The following is a 16,014-nucleotide window of genomic DNA, read 5'->3' on the forward strand; positions in this document are numbered from 1 at the left end:
GAGCAGTTTGGTGGTTTTTTTGTTTTGTTTTGTTTGTTTGTTTTTCCTGGGGCTGGCTATTTTGAACAATTGCGAGTTTAAAAACCAGCATTTCTTATAGGTAGGGATTAAAGGAAAAACCTCTGCTTTTGCTTTGGTAACTGTTGAGTCTTGTCAGAGAGTCTTTTAAGGCAACTTGGACAGAGACCCCTTTCACAATGTGTGTAGTGACTGGGGGGCAAGAGAGTGCAGAGCTCTACAGGTACAGCAAACAATGCTGGTATCAGCCTCGCTTAAATGTGCTGATAACACTGTGACAGATCATAAAAGCAGCTTTTATAAAGTATTGTCCTCAAAGACAGAATAGCTTTTTTTTTCTCCATGAACATTGATGATTGTTTTGTGAAATATGTGTGCACGTTCTGGCTTGCTGCTGTCATTTGCAGTTATTAATGTTGTCTGTAGTGTTCATCTCTGTGAATCTCATTAAGTTCAACAAAGCCATGTGCAAAGGTCTGCACTGGGTTGGGGCAATCTCCATTACCAGTATAGTCTGAAGGATTAACAGATTGAGAGCAGTCCTGACGAGAAGACTTGGGGTACTGATGAATGAAAGACTAGAAATGACCTGGCAGTGCACACTGGCAGCCCAGATACCCTGATGTCCTGGGCTCATCCCCCCAGTGTGGGCAGCAGGGAAGGGGGCAAGTCTGCCCCTCTGCCCCGCTCAGGTGAGACTCTCAGGTGTACCTTGAGCTCTGGGGCTCCAGTGTAGGAAGGACATGGAGCTGGTGGAGAGAGTCCAGAGGAGGCCACAGAGATACTCCAAGGTCTGGAGCCACTCTGCTCTGGAGACAGGCTGGAGAGCTATGGTTATTTAGCCTGGAGAAGGCTCTGTGAACACCTCGTTGTGGCCTTCTAGTATTTTAGGAACCCATTCAGTGCCAATGCCAGTAGTTTAGGGTACAGTTGCAGTGTAAGCTGCAGGTTGAACTTTGGGTGGCCAAAGCAAGACAGGGACTGAGATGGGGTTGTCCATGATTTATGTGACAGTATCTCTGAATCTTGTTTAGGAAGTGCCAGTCCGCCATTTTAAATATACACATTATTGGTTGAAAAATTTTTTTTTGCTGTCTATTAATTCCAAAAGTTAAATTAGTGAGCTGAACAAGAGATGCAGTTTGGAAGCTTGATAAACTTATTTCTGTCATTGAAGGAGACTGAAATATCTGAATAATAAGTAATATTTATGACTACAGATGCAAGAAACACTTAAAAGTAGAAAATGGTGGCTATGGAGAAGACATTACAGCTATATGGCTTGTGTGATAAAACTGTTGATATGAAATGTAGGTTTTTTTTCAGTTAGGCATCTAATATTTTTATTTTAATCTGAAGTAAAATTCTTTATTATTTCAAATTTTGAGTCTGCATAAAGCTTATCGTCAAATATGGACTAAATCCTTCCTATCTTACAGGAAAATGAAACAGATAAAACAAGGAGTAAAGTAGTAGTATGGGCACAGAATTCTGGAGCAGTACTGGAGATGTAAGAAGACTTTTGAAATATATGAAATCAAAATGAAAAGCACTCCAAATTTTATTTGAAAGGTTTGTTGAGGGTTTTTTGAGTGGCCATAAAACTAGACCCACTCAGTACCACTTTGGGAATTCTAAGAGTTTTGAAGGATTGTGCAGATAAAGGTGAGTGGCTCGTGCTAAAAGATGAAATGGTTTGTCCTTTGGCTGACTGTTCTTGTCTGCTCTCATATCCAGTAGTTGATGTTGTTCCTTGTTATGTGTCAGAGGCAAGATACAGAACTCCCAGCTTACTGAACAGCGTTGCCTACCTTTCTAAATTAAGTGTCCAGCAAATTAGTTATTTTAGGTGCTGACAGAAGATTTAAAGAAAAGAGACCTTAAGAGTCTGTTCATTCCCATTATATATGCTGGTGGTTTGGCAAGTCTCACTGCTGTGCATGTATGTGCCTGAAGGTTCTGAACTCATGATTTAGCTGTGTAGAAGAAAACATCTCTTCCCCAAAAATATCACAGGAGTCTTTTAAACGTTTCATGCTTGGGGGCTTTTTTATGTGTGTATGTTTGTGTGCTGGTTTTGTATTAATTTATATTTGGTGAGGAGGGAAGAAGCCACCCACAGAAATTATTTTTCTAGGAGGGGCTGCTGAGATCTTCCTCTGTGCTTAGCAAAACCCAATAGCTGGCTAGCTCTGAGAACTGACAACCTATTAATCCATTTAGAAGCTAGATCCGACTCTGTGAAATAGACATTTTAAAGACAGGCAAGCCCGGGAAAGCTCTCTCTTGCGTCCAGCTTTGAATGGTACCTGGGCACTGGTGGGGCTGGCCCCACTCCACTCCCGGCCTGCGTGGCCTGGAGGGGCCGGGCCAGACTGGACCCCAGCATTGGCCGGGTGGGTTGCGGGAGGCCGCAGGGCCCGGGGCAAGGCTGGGCGCTGGGGCCGCGGCTTCTCACATCTTGCTGACACCAAGCCCCCAGCCTGCACCAAGCCAGGGTCTGCTGGGCCCCAGAAGTGGCTCTAGGCCAGGCCAGGCCCCCTCTGCCGCGGCCATCGCGGCCCAGCAGTTGCCAGGCAGAGGGAGGGTAAGCCATCAGCCCACGGCTGAAATAGAAGGAAGCAGGGAGCAGAGACCAGCCATGCAGCCAGAACGCCACCATGGTTCTCGTTATGGCTGGGCCCTCTGAGATCTTGGCACAGCCCCAGTGCGGCCTGAAATCCATCGTGACTACTTTGGCCACTGCCCAGCAGAAACCATCATGACCCTCTGCAGGCCTGGGCGAGATATTAACTCTCACTGCACAGATGAAATTTGCAGAACATTGATCCTCTTGAGTGAGAGAAAAGGGTAGAATGAAGACACATAGAAAACCAGCATGAAGACACTAAGGTCAATAAAGGAGTCAAGTCCCAGATGGAAGGAGAATGAGGAGATGCCCTAGTATTGGGCTGAAAATTCTTTTGGTAAGGCCATGGAGATGGGCTATGGTACACTAAAATATTCTGTTTAATTAATGAGAAAGTATGGGCGGATGGAGTGTTCAAACTGTAGATGTGAGCAGAGGCATCCATAATGAAGCAAAGCAGATGTTGAAGTAGCTGTGATCCCATGAGAAGCTTGAACAGAGAAAGATGAGAGTGACGATGACCCTTTGCCCCCAGGGAGAGAAGACCTCTGTTCCCAGAGATGAAGATGATTGCAGAGATAGATGGAGAGAACCTTTGCTTTTGAGCAGTTAATCGTTAAAATAATACCCCATAAGTTGACATGGCTCATTAACTCAGCAGTGGGAAGGCTGTGAAAATGGAACTTCATGATTGCAGATTTTCCCGGGCAGCTGCTATTTGTGGAAATTAAAAGCCACAAGAGAACTGTTTCTTGTGGAGAAGACTCCATGGCATGGTGAGAGAAAATTCCTCTCCCTACAAGAACTGATGAAAGACTATTGTAGGGGTGGTAACTGATTTAAAATGCCATTTTTTGTCTCTATGTTGTCAGTTGGGAAAGAAAAGAAGTTGGGCAGGGGAAGGAGAAGTGTTCTCAAGTTTTTTTCTGATTCTTATTATTCTTTTAGTTCTGTTAATAAAGTTTTCTTTATACCTTTTAAGTATTGAGCCCACTTTGTCCTCCTCCTAATTAATATCTCACAGCAGGAAATGAATAATTCTAGTAGGTGCACTGGTGATTTTAGCCAGCACTAAACCTGTTACATTATTTGGTGCATTGGCCAGGAAACTCAGATTAGCAAACTTAAACCACTACAGTTTGTTTGTGTTGTATTTTGGGGGAGTTTGTTTTGTTTTTCACCAGATCTTGGCAGGGTTCTGTATCAGGAGGAGTAACCCTATGCCCCAGTCCAGGCTGGGGGCTGCCCTGCTGGACAGCAGCCCTGTGGAGAAGGACCTGGGGGTCACCAGCTGTCCTTGACTAGCCATGTGCTCTGGGGCCAAGATGGCAGATCCTGGAGTGCGTGGGGAAAGGCATTGTCAGTGAGTCAGGGAGGGGATTCTGCCCCTCTATTCAGCCCTGGTGAGGCACATCTGGAGCACTGTGTCCAGTTCTGGGAACTGGGCCTGCTGAGCCTTAAAAAGAGATGGCTGAGAGGGGACCTCATCCCTGTCTGTTAGTGTCTGCAGGAAAAGCTCAGGAAAATGAACCAGACTCTGCTCCGTGGGCCTCAGCAATGGCACAAGAGGCAATGGGCAGAAACTGGAACACAGGAAGTTTCATCCAACTATGAGGAAGAACTTTACTGTGTGGGTGACTGGCTGCCCCAGAGAGAATTTGAAGTCACCCTCATTGTGGATATCCCAAAATTGTCTGGACGTAATCCTATGCCATGTGTTCTGGGAAGACCCTGCTTGAACAGGGAGGCTGGACCAGTTGACCCACTGAACTCTATGACTGTGATTATTTGCTAGTAATTTGAGATGTTTTTCTCCAGCTGTTTTGAAACTGAGCCAACTGGATCCCATGACACAAATCCCAAAGACCATTTCTGTGTATAAATTATTACAGATTATTAGTGGTACCCTCTGTTTCTGACCCATAACACTGAAAAGAGTTTTGTTCCCATGTTATTTTCTGTACATCAGCACTTACTTTTTTCATTCAAATGTTGGTAATAGTTTCAGTGTAAATAGCAGATAATACGTGATTTCAACCGTACAAGCTCCAAAGTGGTGACAACTGTTGAAACTTAATTTGAAAGCCCAGACACGAGACTTTACAACTTAAAAGTCTGTACTTTAACTAACATCTTTGGATATGAAGTACTGGAAGTAACTTTCTGGTAAATTCTGAGTTATTTCAGAGTCCTTTGAAGCAGGCCAGCACAAGGCACAGGTGAGAGACTGGTACCAGCCTATATACACTGAATCTACAGAGTATGAGGCTCAGTGTTTCTCTTTTTTTTTTTTAAATTCCACTCCGACTTTTCCAATGTCTGTGTAGTATGTGTGACAAGATGATGCTGTAGTTTTATTTTCCCCCTATGTTTTAATGCTACGTTATATATAGTTATTATATATGACATAAATTAAATATAATATGGCATATATGTAGTGTATATGTATTATCGATATAAGCATAGTTGATAGAGGTGTTTTCCTTGTACAGGTGTGCAGTCTGTGACAGGTCCTGTTGTTATGGCTGTATATGTGGATCATCGAACAGATGCTCCTGATTCCATTGCCTCCTCTTCCCATATAGCCTGGCACCCACTTCATCCACTCCTGGCAGTTGCTTCCATCAGCACAGCAGCTGGGGGCTGTGTGGATATCTACCTGGAACAGGTAAAAAATCAGCAACTTTGCTGTTGGTCTCGATATAGTCACAGAATCACAGGATGGTTTGGATTGGAAGGGACCTTTAAGATCATCACATCCCAACCACCTGCCATGTGCAGGGACACTTTCCATAGACCAGGTTGCTCCAAGTCCTATCCAACCTGGTCTTGAACACTGTCAGAGACGTGAGAGATGTGTGAGAAGTCACAGCTTCTCTCAACAACTTTATCATTGTCCTAATTTAAAACTTCACATTTTTAATCTCTGGTTTTGCAGGCTTACTTTTCCTCCTGAAATGTCTCTGGGTTTTAATTACTATGTCCTGTGCTATCTAGAACATGACATATTCATAGCCACTCATTATATGTATTTTTAAGAAGATGTTAATAAATTAAATTGATCTTTCCTTTGAAATGTGATGATTACAGCCTATAAGTCTTGTTTATGATGGTTACTGATTTGCTTTTTGCTTCTCATAGTGTGAGAATTTTAGACTTATAACACATGCTGGTGCTTCTTGTTAACTCTTAAGTGAATAGAACATACTAAGAAGTGGAAATTCAACAAATCATTCCACCACCTCAAGACTGAACTGATTTTCTGCCTATAGACAGATATTTATTTTGCATACCCTAACTTTTGTATGAGAGCCTTGTGAAAGACTTCAGGTTGCATAATTTTTAGGGAAGTATCACTAAAAGGTACCTAGCAGCAGACTTACTGAAACATGTAAGTCTGTTAATATGATGGCCTATAAAATGTGTACTTCTCAAAGTGTATTCTGAAAAAATTGTCATCCAAGTTTAACAAATGGAAAAATAAATACTTAGGTTAAATGATTCGTATGAAATATTCTTGTGAACCGTGCCCAAAGGAGGATCTGCCTTTAAGAGCTGTTGAAGCATTAGATCATTCTATGTCCTTAGTGCCAAAAAATAATAAATAAATAATTATTTATTCTTTTTCAATAGCTGGAATTTCTTTTTACCTTGAAATGTGCTCAAAGCCTTCTTATATCCTCTATACGGGAGAGAAAACTTTGTATTGACTGGGCTATGAAACTGAATGTTTGTCTGCTGAGTTTTCATTGGACTGAGCTCACACTGATTTCTGTTTGCAGGGAGAACATGTGCCTGATTGCCATGCTGAGAGAAGCTTTCAGGTCACGTTACTTGCCTGGCACCCTTCCAGACCCATTCTGGCATCAGGGTGGGAGACAGGAGAAGTTCTGATACTGAACAAACAAGACAAGGAGCAGCACACTGTACCCCCAAATCACAGCACCAAAATCACAGCCCTGAGCTGGAGTACAAGTGGTACCTGCCTTGCATCTGGGGATGGAGTGAGTAGCTGAAATGCTGCATGGGTTTGATGTGGAACACAGTCTTGGAAGCTCTGTAATGGGAAGGGATCATGTAGTGGAGATCCATGGGGAAAGGAGAGTTGTGTGGGAGAGTAATTTCCTTTCCTTAGGTAAAAATTAAAACCGTTAGGGAATAAAATCAAATCTTAGTGTTTTAACTTTTTCTACAGTGTTATTCTACAAATAAAGAATTGCTGTTCTATAATTTTTCTTAAGTGTCAGATCTCAGTGAGTGCTGAGTGTTGATGAAGCTTTAATGCTGTTTCATGGATGGAATAATTAAGGTATAGACAATTTGAATTCTTTTGCTCCTGTCCATGCAAAAAATTTATGTCACTCAGGAATAAAGCCTAGATGTTGAGAAACAAATGCAGCTACAACATATTCATCCGTAGTGAGTGCAAAGCAGTGCTCACAGGAAACCCATACTAATCTCTCCTTTTCTGGTTTTATTAATGCCTTAAAATTGTGTCAAACTGATTGTATTGGGAAATGTGATACTCTGTTTCTTGATGACCTGGTTGCCCTTTTATATAGTGATGTGAGAAAGTAGCTATTGAATATCCAGGATTAAGTATTCATAGAAGATTCTGATTTTGCTAGTTCCCAAGCCAGCCAGTGAAGAAAAAAAAATAATTATTTTCTGTATTTTCCCTGATACAAACTTGAGCTTGCTCAAGAATTTCAGTTCCGCTCTTACCTATACATCAGAATTTTTATTCTGAGGAAAAAATTATTTTAATTCATTGTTTGTAAAATTCTGCTGCTGCATTTGACGGAAATGCAGAAATTCAAAATTGATTAGAAAGATAATTTATAACCTTCTTTATTGGAAAAGAGAAAGTTTTGCCCAGGCAAAAGATGGACACATCTCAGTGTAGCTGAGGCCTTAATCATAATGAGACAGTACATTGATGTAGACAGAGCTTACATTTATGAACAAATTATTTTCAAATTGATTTCAAACCAGTGTCACTATGCTATGGTCTGAGGTGCAGCACAGATATGCTTCATTTCCTACATATTTTCCAATAGTTTATAAGTTTATTTTTAATATTTTTCCCATGAGGGTTTGTATTTAGGAAACTTCCATTAGGTGAGTGCTACCAGGATCATGCTCTGCTCATCTTGGAGGAAAACCTTTAGAAAGGAGATAGGTATTTGGACCCTGATTTGGTTTCTTTCCTGATTTTCCCAGGGGATGGTGGGACCCTGGAAAGGCTCCCCAGGGAATGGTCAGAGCTACAAGTCTGCCAGAGCTCCAGGAGCATTTGGACAATGCTCTTGGGCACAGGGTGGGATTGTTGGGGTGTCTGTGCAGGGCCAGGAGTTGGACTTGATGATCTGTGTGAGTCACTTCCAACTGAGCATTATCTTCACTAGGATTTCTGTCATCATACATCCTGAAATGCAAGAAAATTATTTGAAAATAACTTTGTAAAATTGGAATAGGATGCTGTGAAAATCAGAAGCTCTTTATTTGTTTTAAGTACAAATAACATGGATGATTTCCACGTTTTGATCACACAGAGGATCTAGGTGCTTTCTATAATGAAGGCCTATTTGGAAGGCCAGTAGCTTTCATACCAAGGAACTAAAGCTTTGGGTTTTTTAAAATGCCTGGGAAGCTACAGGATGGAATCAGAGAATATCTCCATTTGTAAAGGACATTTAGATAGATGATTTGGTCATTGTCCTGTGTCCTTTAAAAATATCACTTGAAAACAGACAAGTTCTGCATCCTTTTCAGAGACACTTAGGAGAGGTAGTGATCCTTTTTTGTTGCCAATCACATGTGTTCCAATGTAAGAATTGAGATTGCAAGTAGGTTATCTGGATACAGGCTGGAATATCTAGAAGGAGATGGAAGGAAGGTCAGCAGCTTTAGAAAGCTGCAGGCTTTTCCTCCATCTTATAAATGGTGCAAGGTGGTTTTAATTTGGATCCTTGGAAACTGATGACATATAAAGCTGATGGAAGAGTAAGAGGAGGAACCAACAAGTTCATAGGATCCTGTGATTTTCAGAGGTAACTAGCAAACATTTTATGAACTGCAAATGTTTTCTTGGGACAGCAGTGTCACAGTTGCACATCTGAGTGGTATTCTTTAAGCTGCAAGACACATTGCACTTAATAAACAGACTTGGATGGTATAATTATTACCATTTTACTGTCAAAAAGAAGTTAGAACTTTGAATCTTAGGAAAAAGAGAAGGAAATGTTACCTTGGAAGGCCTTGGCTGCATCTTGTGTGGCTTCTAGTTAGAACTGTGAAGAATAAATGACCACTGCTATCAGTCTAACTTGTAGGAGAAGGATGATACTTCATTGAAAACAGTTAATAAAAATAGAGCAAATTCTAAAACCACTTTACTGTTGTCTATCTTAATGAAATAAAATAAGATTGAACTTGATATTGAAGATTGTTGCTGGATTTTTTCATGTCGTGCTTACACGGAAGGTTCCCAAATGCAATTTGGTTTCATGAGCACTAGTATAATAAACAATAAATAATCATCTTAGCATACCAACTATGAGGATGTACTGTAAGTCAGTTTGTTGGATTTTTTCTCCATTCATTCCAGTCACCAGGGGTTTGTTGCCCCTGAGCTGGCACTGCAGGGTGTGAGTTATGTCAGCACCTGTGCCAGGCTTGGGGGCTGGTCTGTGTTTACCACTGTTGAGTTAATTAGCTAACCAGACTTCCTTTCTTTATCTATGATTATTCTAGTTACAAGATTATTTTTTCTAAAAGTAAGTTCCTGAATATCTGCTCAGAAAGAGGAGGAAAGCTCCAGAAATTCAGAAATTCTGCCCTTAGTCTTTTTTCATCCTGTGACTTCATGTGTCTAATCATATACCCATGCTCATCTACATCAGTTTTATATGCACTTACTGAGGGATCCATATGCTCTGCTATCCTTTATTTCAATTGCTAAAAGGTTAGCTATCAGACTACTTGCAAGAAAAAATGTGGAAAGGATGTTATCAAGATAAATATTTGCATCTGCTACTTGCAGAGGAAAATCAAGATTGTTCCATTTAATTGCTCTGGCAGTGTGATTTAACTAAAAAAGGTTGGGACCAACAAGCTTTTTTTAGATAATTTAAGTAAGTAAATAGTATAGTGTTAAAGATAACTTTGATTTCCTGTGGCTTAGTTTTAAGTGGGAGTAACTGTATGTGTCAACTAAACAAAAGGAAGAGTGTTGCTCTGTCAATAAAACATTTATTTTTATGTACCGTGAGTAGCTAGAGTGTGGATTCTCATCTGAGTAATGAATTAACTTGTCCTTTTCTAGTATGGTGTCTTGTTTCTGTGGAAAATGGACCATCGAGGCAGAGTCCAGGGTCCTGCCCTGGTTAAGCAGGAATATGGGAAATGCTTGTGTCACTGTGTATTTCGGCCACCCCTTCCTGGCGAGTGAGTATTGACCCCATCAGAGCTCTGCTAGACCAGGTCTTTGTCGTGTTCCACAGAAAGAAAGTTCTATCTACAAATGAGCTACTTTTAAATGCATAAAAAATATGTTCTTCTCCTAACTGCCCTGTATTTCCAAGCTCTTCTCCCATTCTGGTAGCTAGTTCTGTGTCCTGTGTGCAGCAGCTGATCTTCTTTCTCTTATCCACATCTTCTGTCCATTGCTGTTGACTCTTCTGTCTTAGCTCTTTTAATTGGTAATATTGCTGATGGTGGAAAACTATAAACACACTGGAAACATAATTATCATTATATTATTGTCAAAAAAAATTAAAAGTCAGTTGTTAAACATTATTATTTCTTTCCTGTCCAAGCAAGAAATGGGAAGCAGCTGTAGTAAAAAAGAAGAGTTTTCCTTGTCTGGGCTTTTCTGTTTCACATTTCTGTAAAAATAGTCATGTGTTTTGAAAAGAAAGGTGAAACAGTGCAAATGAAAAATAATATTGAAACTTTGGTTTGTATCTTTTTGAGTTTTCCCTTTTTTCAATCAGCGTATGAAAGATCTTTATTCTTTTTATACAGTATGCTTTATTAACTACTCATCCATTCTTTGAGACTGAAACTACTCTGTTACGAAAAGAATTAGGAATGAAGTATCTCTCTGCAGGGACTTCGTGAAGCTGGCAAAAGCAGCTGTGAGTGGTGATGAGAAAGCCTTGGATAAGTTTAACTGGGAGAAGGCTGGAATAGGACCACCTCTGAAAACGACAGTCCAGGAAGGACTCTCCTTCTTTATCACTTTGACAGATGGTAAGAGCAAAGTCACTTTTCCATTTGTCTGGGAAATTGTTTCCTTCAAATACTTCAAAATACTTCACTGAGCTTCAAAATAACTCAGTGCATGATAGTCTTGTTTTCATATATCTGACAACTCAGGTATATTCATGTATCACTCATATTCATATATTTAATTGGGTATTCATAGGAGTTGTAGAATGTTTGGTAAGAAATGAATAAAATTACTGAAATCTTACAATCCTCGGGGTGGTCTTGTTCTAACCTGGGTTAGTCAGGTTCCTGAAGAAGTGAACATGAGGAAAACAATCTCTAACACACAAATGTAGATAAAATTAGATTTTATCAGGGAAACAGCCTCAAGTTGTGCCAGGGGAGGGCACACTGGACATCAGGAGGAATTTCTTCACAGGAAGGGTTTTTAAACATTGGAATGGGCTGCCCAGGGCAGTGGTGGAGTCATCATCCCAGGTAGTGTTCAAAAATGACTAGATGTGGCACTTCATTATATGGTTCAGTGGGTGTGGTGGTACTTGATCAAAGGCTGGCCTTGATGATTTTGGAGATTTTTTCCAACCTTAATGATTCTGTGACTATGATTTATAGAGTAGTACAACTTAATGACATTGCAATGGCTTTTTAAATGTTGATAGGTGCATTAGTTGCTGTTGTCAGTGTTTTTAGAAAAACACTCTCCCCTTTGCCAGTCAGATTATTGATTAAAGTTGTATTTGGTGTGTGGCGCAGTGTTTCCTAAACAATGAAGAACTTCAGGTCCACATTTTTCTGTTATCTAAACTCTGCTGTAAATTGAACCAATTCTTAGCTGCCATTCTTCTTTCACAGATTTGTTTCTATGACAGGAGATTTTAGAAGCTATCATTCATACAAAAAGTTTACTTGCAGTTTAAAATTATTTAAAGTATTCCCCTTTGGATTTTCTAATCCAAATATATGCTTTAACAATATGCTTTAGTTTATTGCACTGGTCAGCTATAGTAGTCTCTATCCTGAGACAAACTAGAAAATGAAAGAATTTTTGTTATTTTTACCTTTTCAACACTTGAGGAATGTTTTCTTAAGGTAGAAAGCATCAACTTTGGCTTTTGTAGCTGAAAGCTGTCGACAAAAATCTGCACCTTCTTTATTTCTGCTACAGGTTCTGTGCACTATGTGAATGAGAATGGGAAGTCAAGGCAGGTATTGTCCACGGACAGTCTGGTCCGAAAGCTCCTGTTACTAGAGGAGAGAGATGTTTTACTTGTAATAACAGAGAATCTGCAGTTGTCCTTACACTCAGTTTCTTCCGAGGGAGAGGCAGAAGAGCTCATGAAGGTAAGAGTCATACTACAGGGTATTGGTTTTTTTGATTATCACTATTTTGTTTTCAAATGAATCAACTCTCATATTTGTTTCTCAGATAATATGTTGATGAAGAAGCAAAAATAGCTAATATAAAAGTGGAATAGAATGATGTGTTACTGAACTTGGAAAGATGCTTTTCATTTTGTTTTCCTGTTTTTTTAATATTTTTTTTAAATTTTGATCCTATCTTAATTCTTTTACACTTACTTTCGGTTTCTTAGTGAATTAGAGAAAAATTGGAAATTCCAGTTGTCCTGGTTGCAGAGGTGGGTGGCACTTAGCGCCATGTAGGTACAGCTAAGTTATTCTATACCACCTATATCATCACTGGTTTTGGGGAGAAAATGCACACACCTCAGAAGTGGGCAGCATTCTGCCTTGCTCTCTCTTACGGAAAGGTTGTCGGCATCAGCCCTGCAGACTCTCTCTTCTGCCCCTGCCATCCACCCTCTCCCATTTTCTTCAAGATCCAGCTATGGGACATGGTGTTGAAAGGAAAGCAGTGGAACACAGAACTGATGTGTGCTGAATGGCAGCACCAGCGGGGAGACTGCAGGCAGGAGACAGGGAAGGCCCTCAGTCCAGCCAAAGGGAGCCCAGCCAAGTCCATTCCAGCTAAGCCAAGCCAAAAGGAGTGCAGCAGAATTGCAGGGAAGTGGCAAAAACCTGTAGGATCAGCCCCCAGTATGGCAGAGTGGTAGAAGCGACAGTATGAGCACTTGTGTGCAACTGAACCCAGCAGCTTTTGGGAGGGGTCTATTTGTCATTGTTTTTCATTGTCTTGGCCTGGGGGGGCAAGAAGCCTCTTGCCATACGGCGTTTGTTTGCGACGGCATGCAGAAGCCTTGGGAAGTCAAGTGGACGCAACCTATGGGGAGCATCCACCATTTTGGTTTTGGTCTCAGCAGCCACATAAAACTAATTTTTTATGGCTAAAACACCTTCTGGTTTTGGATATGTATATATTTTTTATTCATATTGCTGTTACTACTTTGTGTTTCTTATTCCACTGCTTTTTGCTTTCAGTAATTATCTCAATCCATAGTCTCTGCATGTGTCCCTCCCTTACTGGAAGGGGCAGGAGAAAACCCATGGTTTATTTGGCATTTCATTTTTTTGCTGGTGTTAAACCACCACATTTAATTGGTGCCCAAGGTAAGCCTCAAGACGACTGAGATAACTTTGATCTAAGCATTTGTGTTTTAGGTAGAGAGCTCCTGGTTCCAGTGTTGTCTGGTCTATTCATGTGGGTGTAATATCTAACCCTGTATATACTTCCGCATATGCACTATGTATCCACCACAGTAATCTGTTTCAAAGCAAGGAGAAGGATCAAAATTGCTGTACTCTGTGATACCAGTTTATGGCATGATAAAATCAAAGGCAATGGGGGTCATTTCTGATGTGTATTCAGTGTTGTTTTCCTGTCCTGGCCTTGGCTCCTACCTGTGAGGATTCATTAATAATCATACTCAGCCTGTGGGGGAAAGAATAAAGGATGATTTTTCCCAGCCTTTTATTCTTTTCTTCTCCTTTGGGCCTGCTACAACAGCTTTTGAGAGTTTGAATTCTCTTTGGGTGTTAGGGGAAGTGTGCCTTCATTGATATGTTTAATATATATGATAATGATATGTCTCCTCTGTCCAGCAGATACCACGTTAAGATTTAAGACAGAGATTTCTAGGGAAGTTGTCCAGAGACATGCCCCATGATGGATAGTCATTAGTTGTGTGGCATTTGGGAGAAAATGGGCCAGCTTTTGAAACAGTACTCTCCTCCTGGTTCAGAAATTTTCTTGAACAACTACAGGTTGTACAACTACTGATAAAGTGTTTGAAAGAAAATTGCTGTGGCAGTTCCAGAAAGGTACGAAGTTATGGAACATGCTGGACCCTGGCTACTATTTATTGGACACTGCTTATTTCTGTACAGCACCCTCAGAAGGAGGATGAGGAAAGCAGAGCAACAGGCATCATGGGCATTCAAAATGCAGCTTACTCACAAGAACAACCTGTGCTAAGAGCAGTTGCCTGTATGCAGAAGAAGAAATCCAAGACCAAATCAGTTCATGTAGTGAGTGATGAAGAGGAAGCAGGGCCCTCACAACAGGAGGAGGAGGCAGGGCCAGAGATAATCACCCAAACCTTTCCCTGAGTGAGCTGCAAGACATACAAAAAGATATCAGCCTCCAGTCAGGTGAGCCCCTGGTGACCTGGGTGCTCTGATGCTGGGCTATCATGGCCCACGATATGAAATTAGGTGGTAGTGACACTTTGCAACTGGGATCCATGTCCTGGGATGCAAGTATTGACCAGGGGATCAGGAAGAGACCAGAAACTCTGAGCCTCTGAATGCAACTTCTGTCAAATGTGAGGGAAAGGTTTCCTAGGAAAGATGACCTTTTAGTGCACTGAGACTAGTGGAACACCATGGAGCAAGGTATCTGGTACCTGAGAGAATTAGCTATGGTGGAGATAATATTTTCAAATAACGAGCAATTCTCTACTAATCCAGACAACATCCAGTGTACACAAAACATAGGGTGGAAATTCCTACAGAGTGTGCTGGTGTCATATGTGAACTTACTCTGAGTGATGTCATGGAAGGAAGGAGAACAAAACATGGACTATTTGGTTACCAAACCCCAGATATATGAAGAAGCTATCTCCACCCTGTTAAAGGCCTGTATCTCCTCAGTGGAAAGACTGACTGAGGATCTCTGGAAGTTAAAGAGGAAATGCCTCACACCCTGTCCTACGGTATTACAAAATGCTGCTTCTGGGTAGACCTCAAACCTTCACTTCCTAAGATGTTTTTATCTTGTTATCCATGACAGAAAAAGACTGGACACTTGTGTATTACAGGAATGTCCACTTCTTTTTGATCATTACTTATGTTTGACTTGAAGTAAAATCTGGAATTTCACATTTTAAAGGAATCTTAATTAAATTCTAGGAGAAGAGCTAGTGCAAGAGTGAAATACTGCTCCTTATCTACTTAATTAAACCACTACAAGGTTTCTTTTATTAAATTTATACATGCAGTCTTCATGCATTTTATGGTTATTGTTGTCTGAATGGTCTGAATATGTCTGTCTGAATTGACAGATAGCTCTAGTTATTTTCTTATTTTTTCTTTTTAGCCAAACTATGCAGTTCAGATGCTTAGTGTCCTTCAGCATGCTCCTCCCACCTTCTTTAAATGTATGTATTTGCTTATGGTTAACAGGTGAAGTTGAGTGGGAAGACTGGTCATTCTGCAGACATGATTTTAATAGACCATAGTCTGGTTGTTACAGCATTAGGTGAGACAGTCATCAGGTAAGAATGAAAGTTTTTCTGGGCTGCCCCTGAGGAGGGCCAGCTAAAAGTTACAGTCTGCAATAAACTGAATATTTTGCTGAAATGTTGGTTGGGTTTTTTTTACCAATAATGAAAAAATCCCAATATTTCCTAGTTTTGTTTGTCAAAATAAGTAAAGAAATTAATTTTTTTTTTTTCCTCAAGGACAGAAACTAATTTGGTATGGTTTGCTTTCTCTCTAGGTATTTTATTTTGTCAGGCAGTGGTACCTATTCTGTTCCTTCCTTGAGTGCTGTTATTGATTTCTTCTGAAAATAAATCTGGCTGGGGGTTTTGCATGAAAATACAGCCCCTTTGCTCTTCTTGCCAGTGTTACTGTCTGATCTTTAAGATACTCATAGCATCAGTAACCAGAAAAAAAGTGCTTACTTTTCAGGATTTTTTTTTACTGTAATACAA

General features: G+C 40.5%; 1 protein-coding gene across 4 annotated transcripts in view; it reads left to right on the plus strand.

Annotated features, from left to right (window-relative positions):
- IFT140 (intraflagellar transport 140) overlaps nt 1–16,014 on the plus strand; it is an 84,815-nt gene that overhangs the window by 531 nt on the left and 68,270 nt on the right. For all 4 annotated transcript variants that reach the window (XM_058850186.1, XM_058850184.1, XM_058850187.1 and 1 more), the window contains exons 2-7: nt 5,140–5,315; nt 6,430–6,651; nt 9,975–10,096; nt 10,761–10,903; nt 12,048–12,223; nt 15,482–15,573. In XM_058850186.1, the coding sequence (XP_058706169.1) occupies nt 5,169–5,315; nt 6,430–6,651; nt 9,975–10,096; nt 10,761–10,903; nt 12,048–12,223; nt 15,482–15,573 (902 nt within the window). In that variant the 5' untranslated portion in view covers nt 5,140–5,168. The remainder of the gene's footprint in view (nt 1–5,139; nt 5,316–6,429; nt 6,652–9,974; nt 10,097–10,760; nt 10,904–12,047; nt 12,224–15,481; nt 15,574–16,014) is intronic.

This window comes from Poecile atricapillus, chromosome 14, assembly GCF_030490865.1.
Source record: "Poecile atricapillus isolate bPoeAtr1 chromosome 14, bPoeAtr1.hap1, whole genome shotgun sequence".
Classification (NCBI taxonomy): Eukaryota; Metazoa; Chordata; class Aves; order Passeriformes; family Paridae; genus Poecile; species Poecile atricapillus.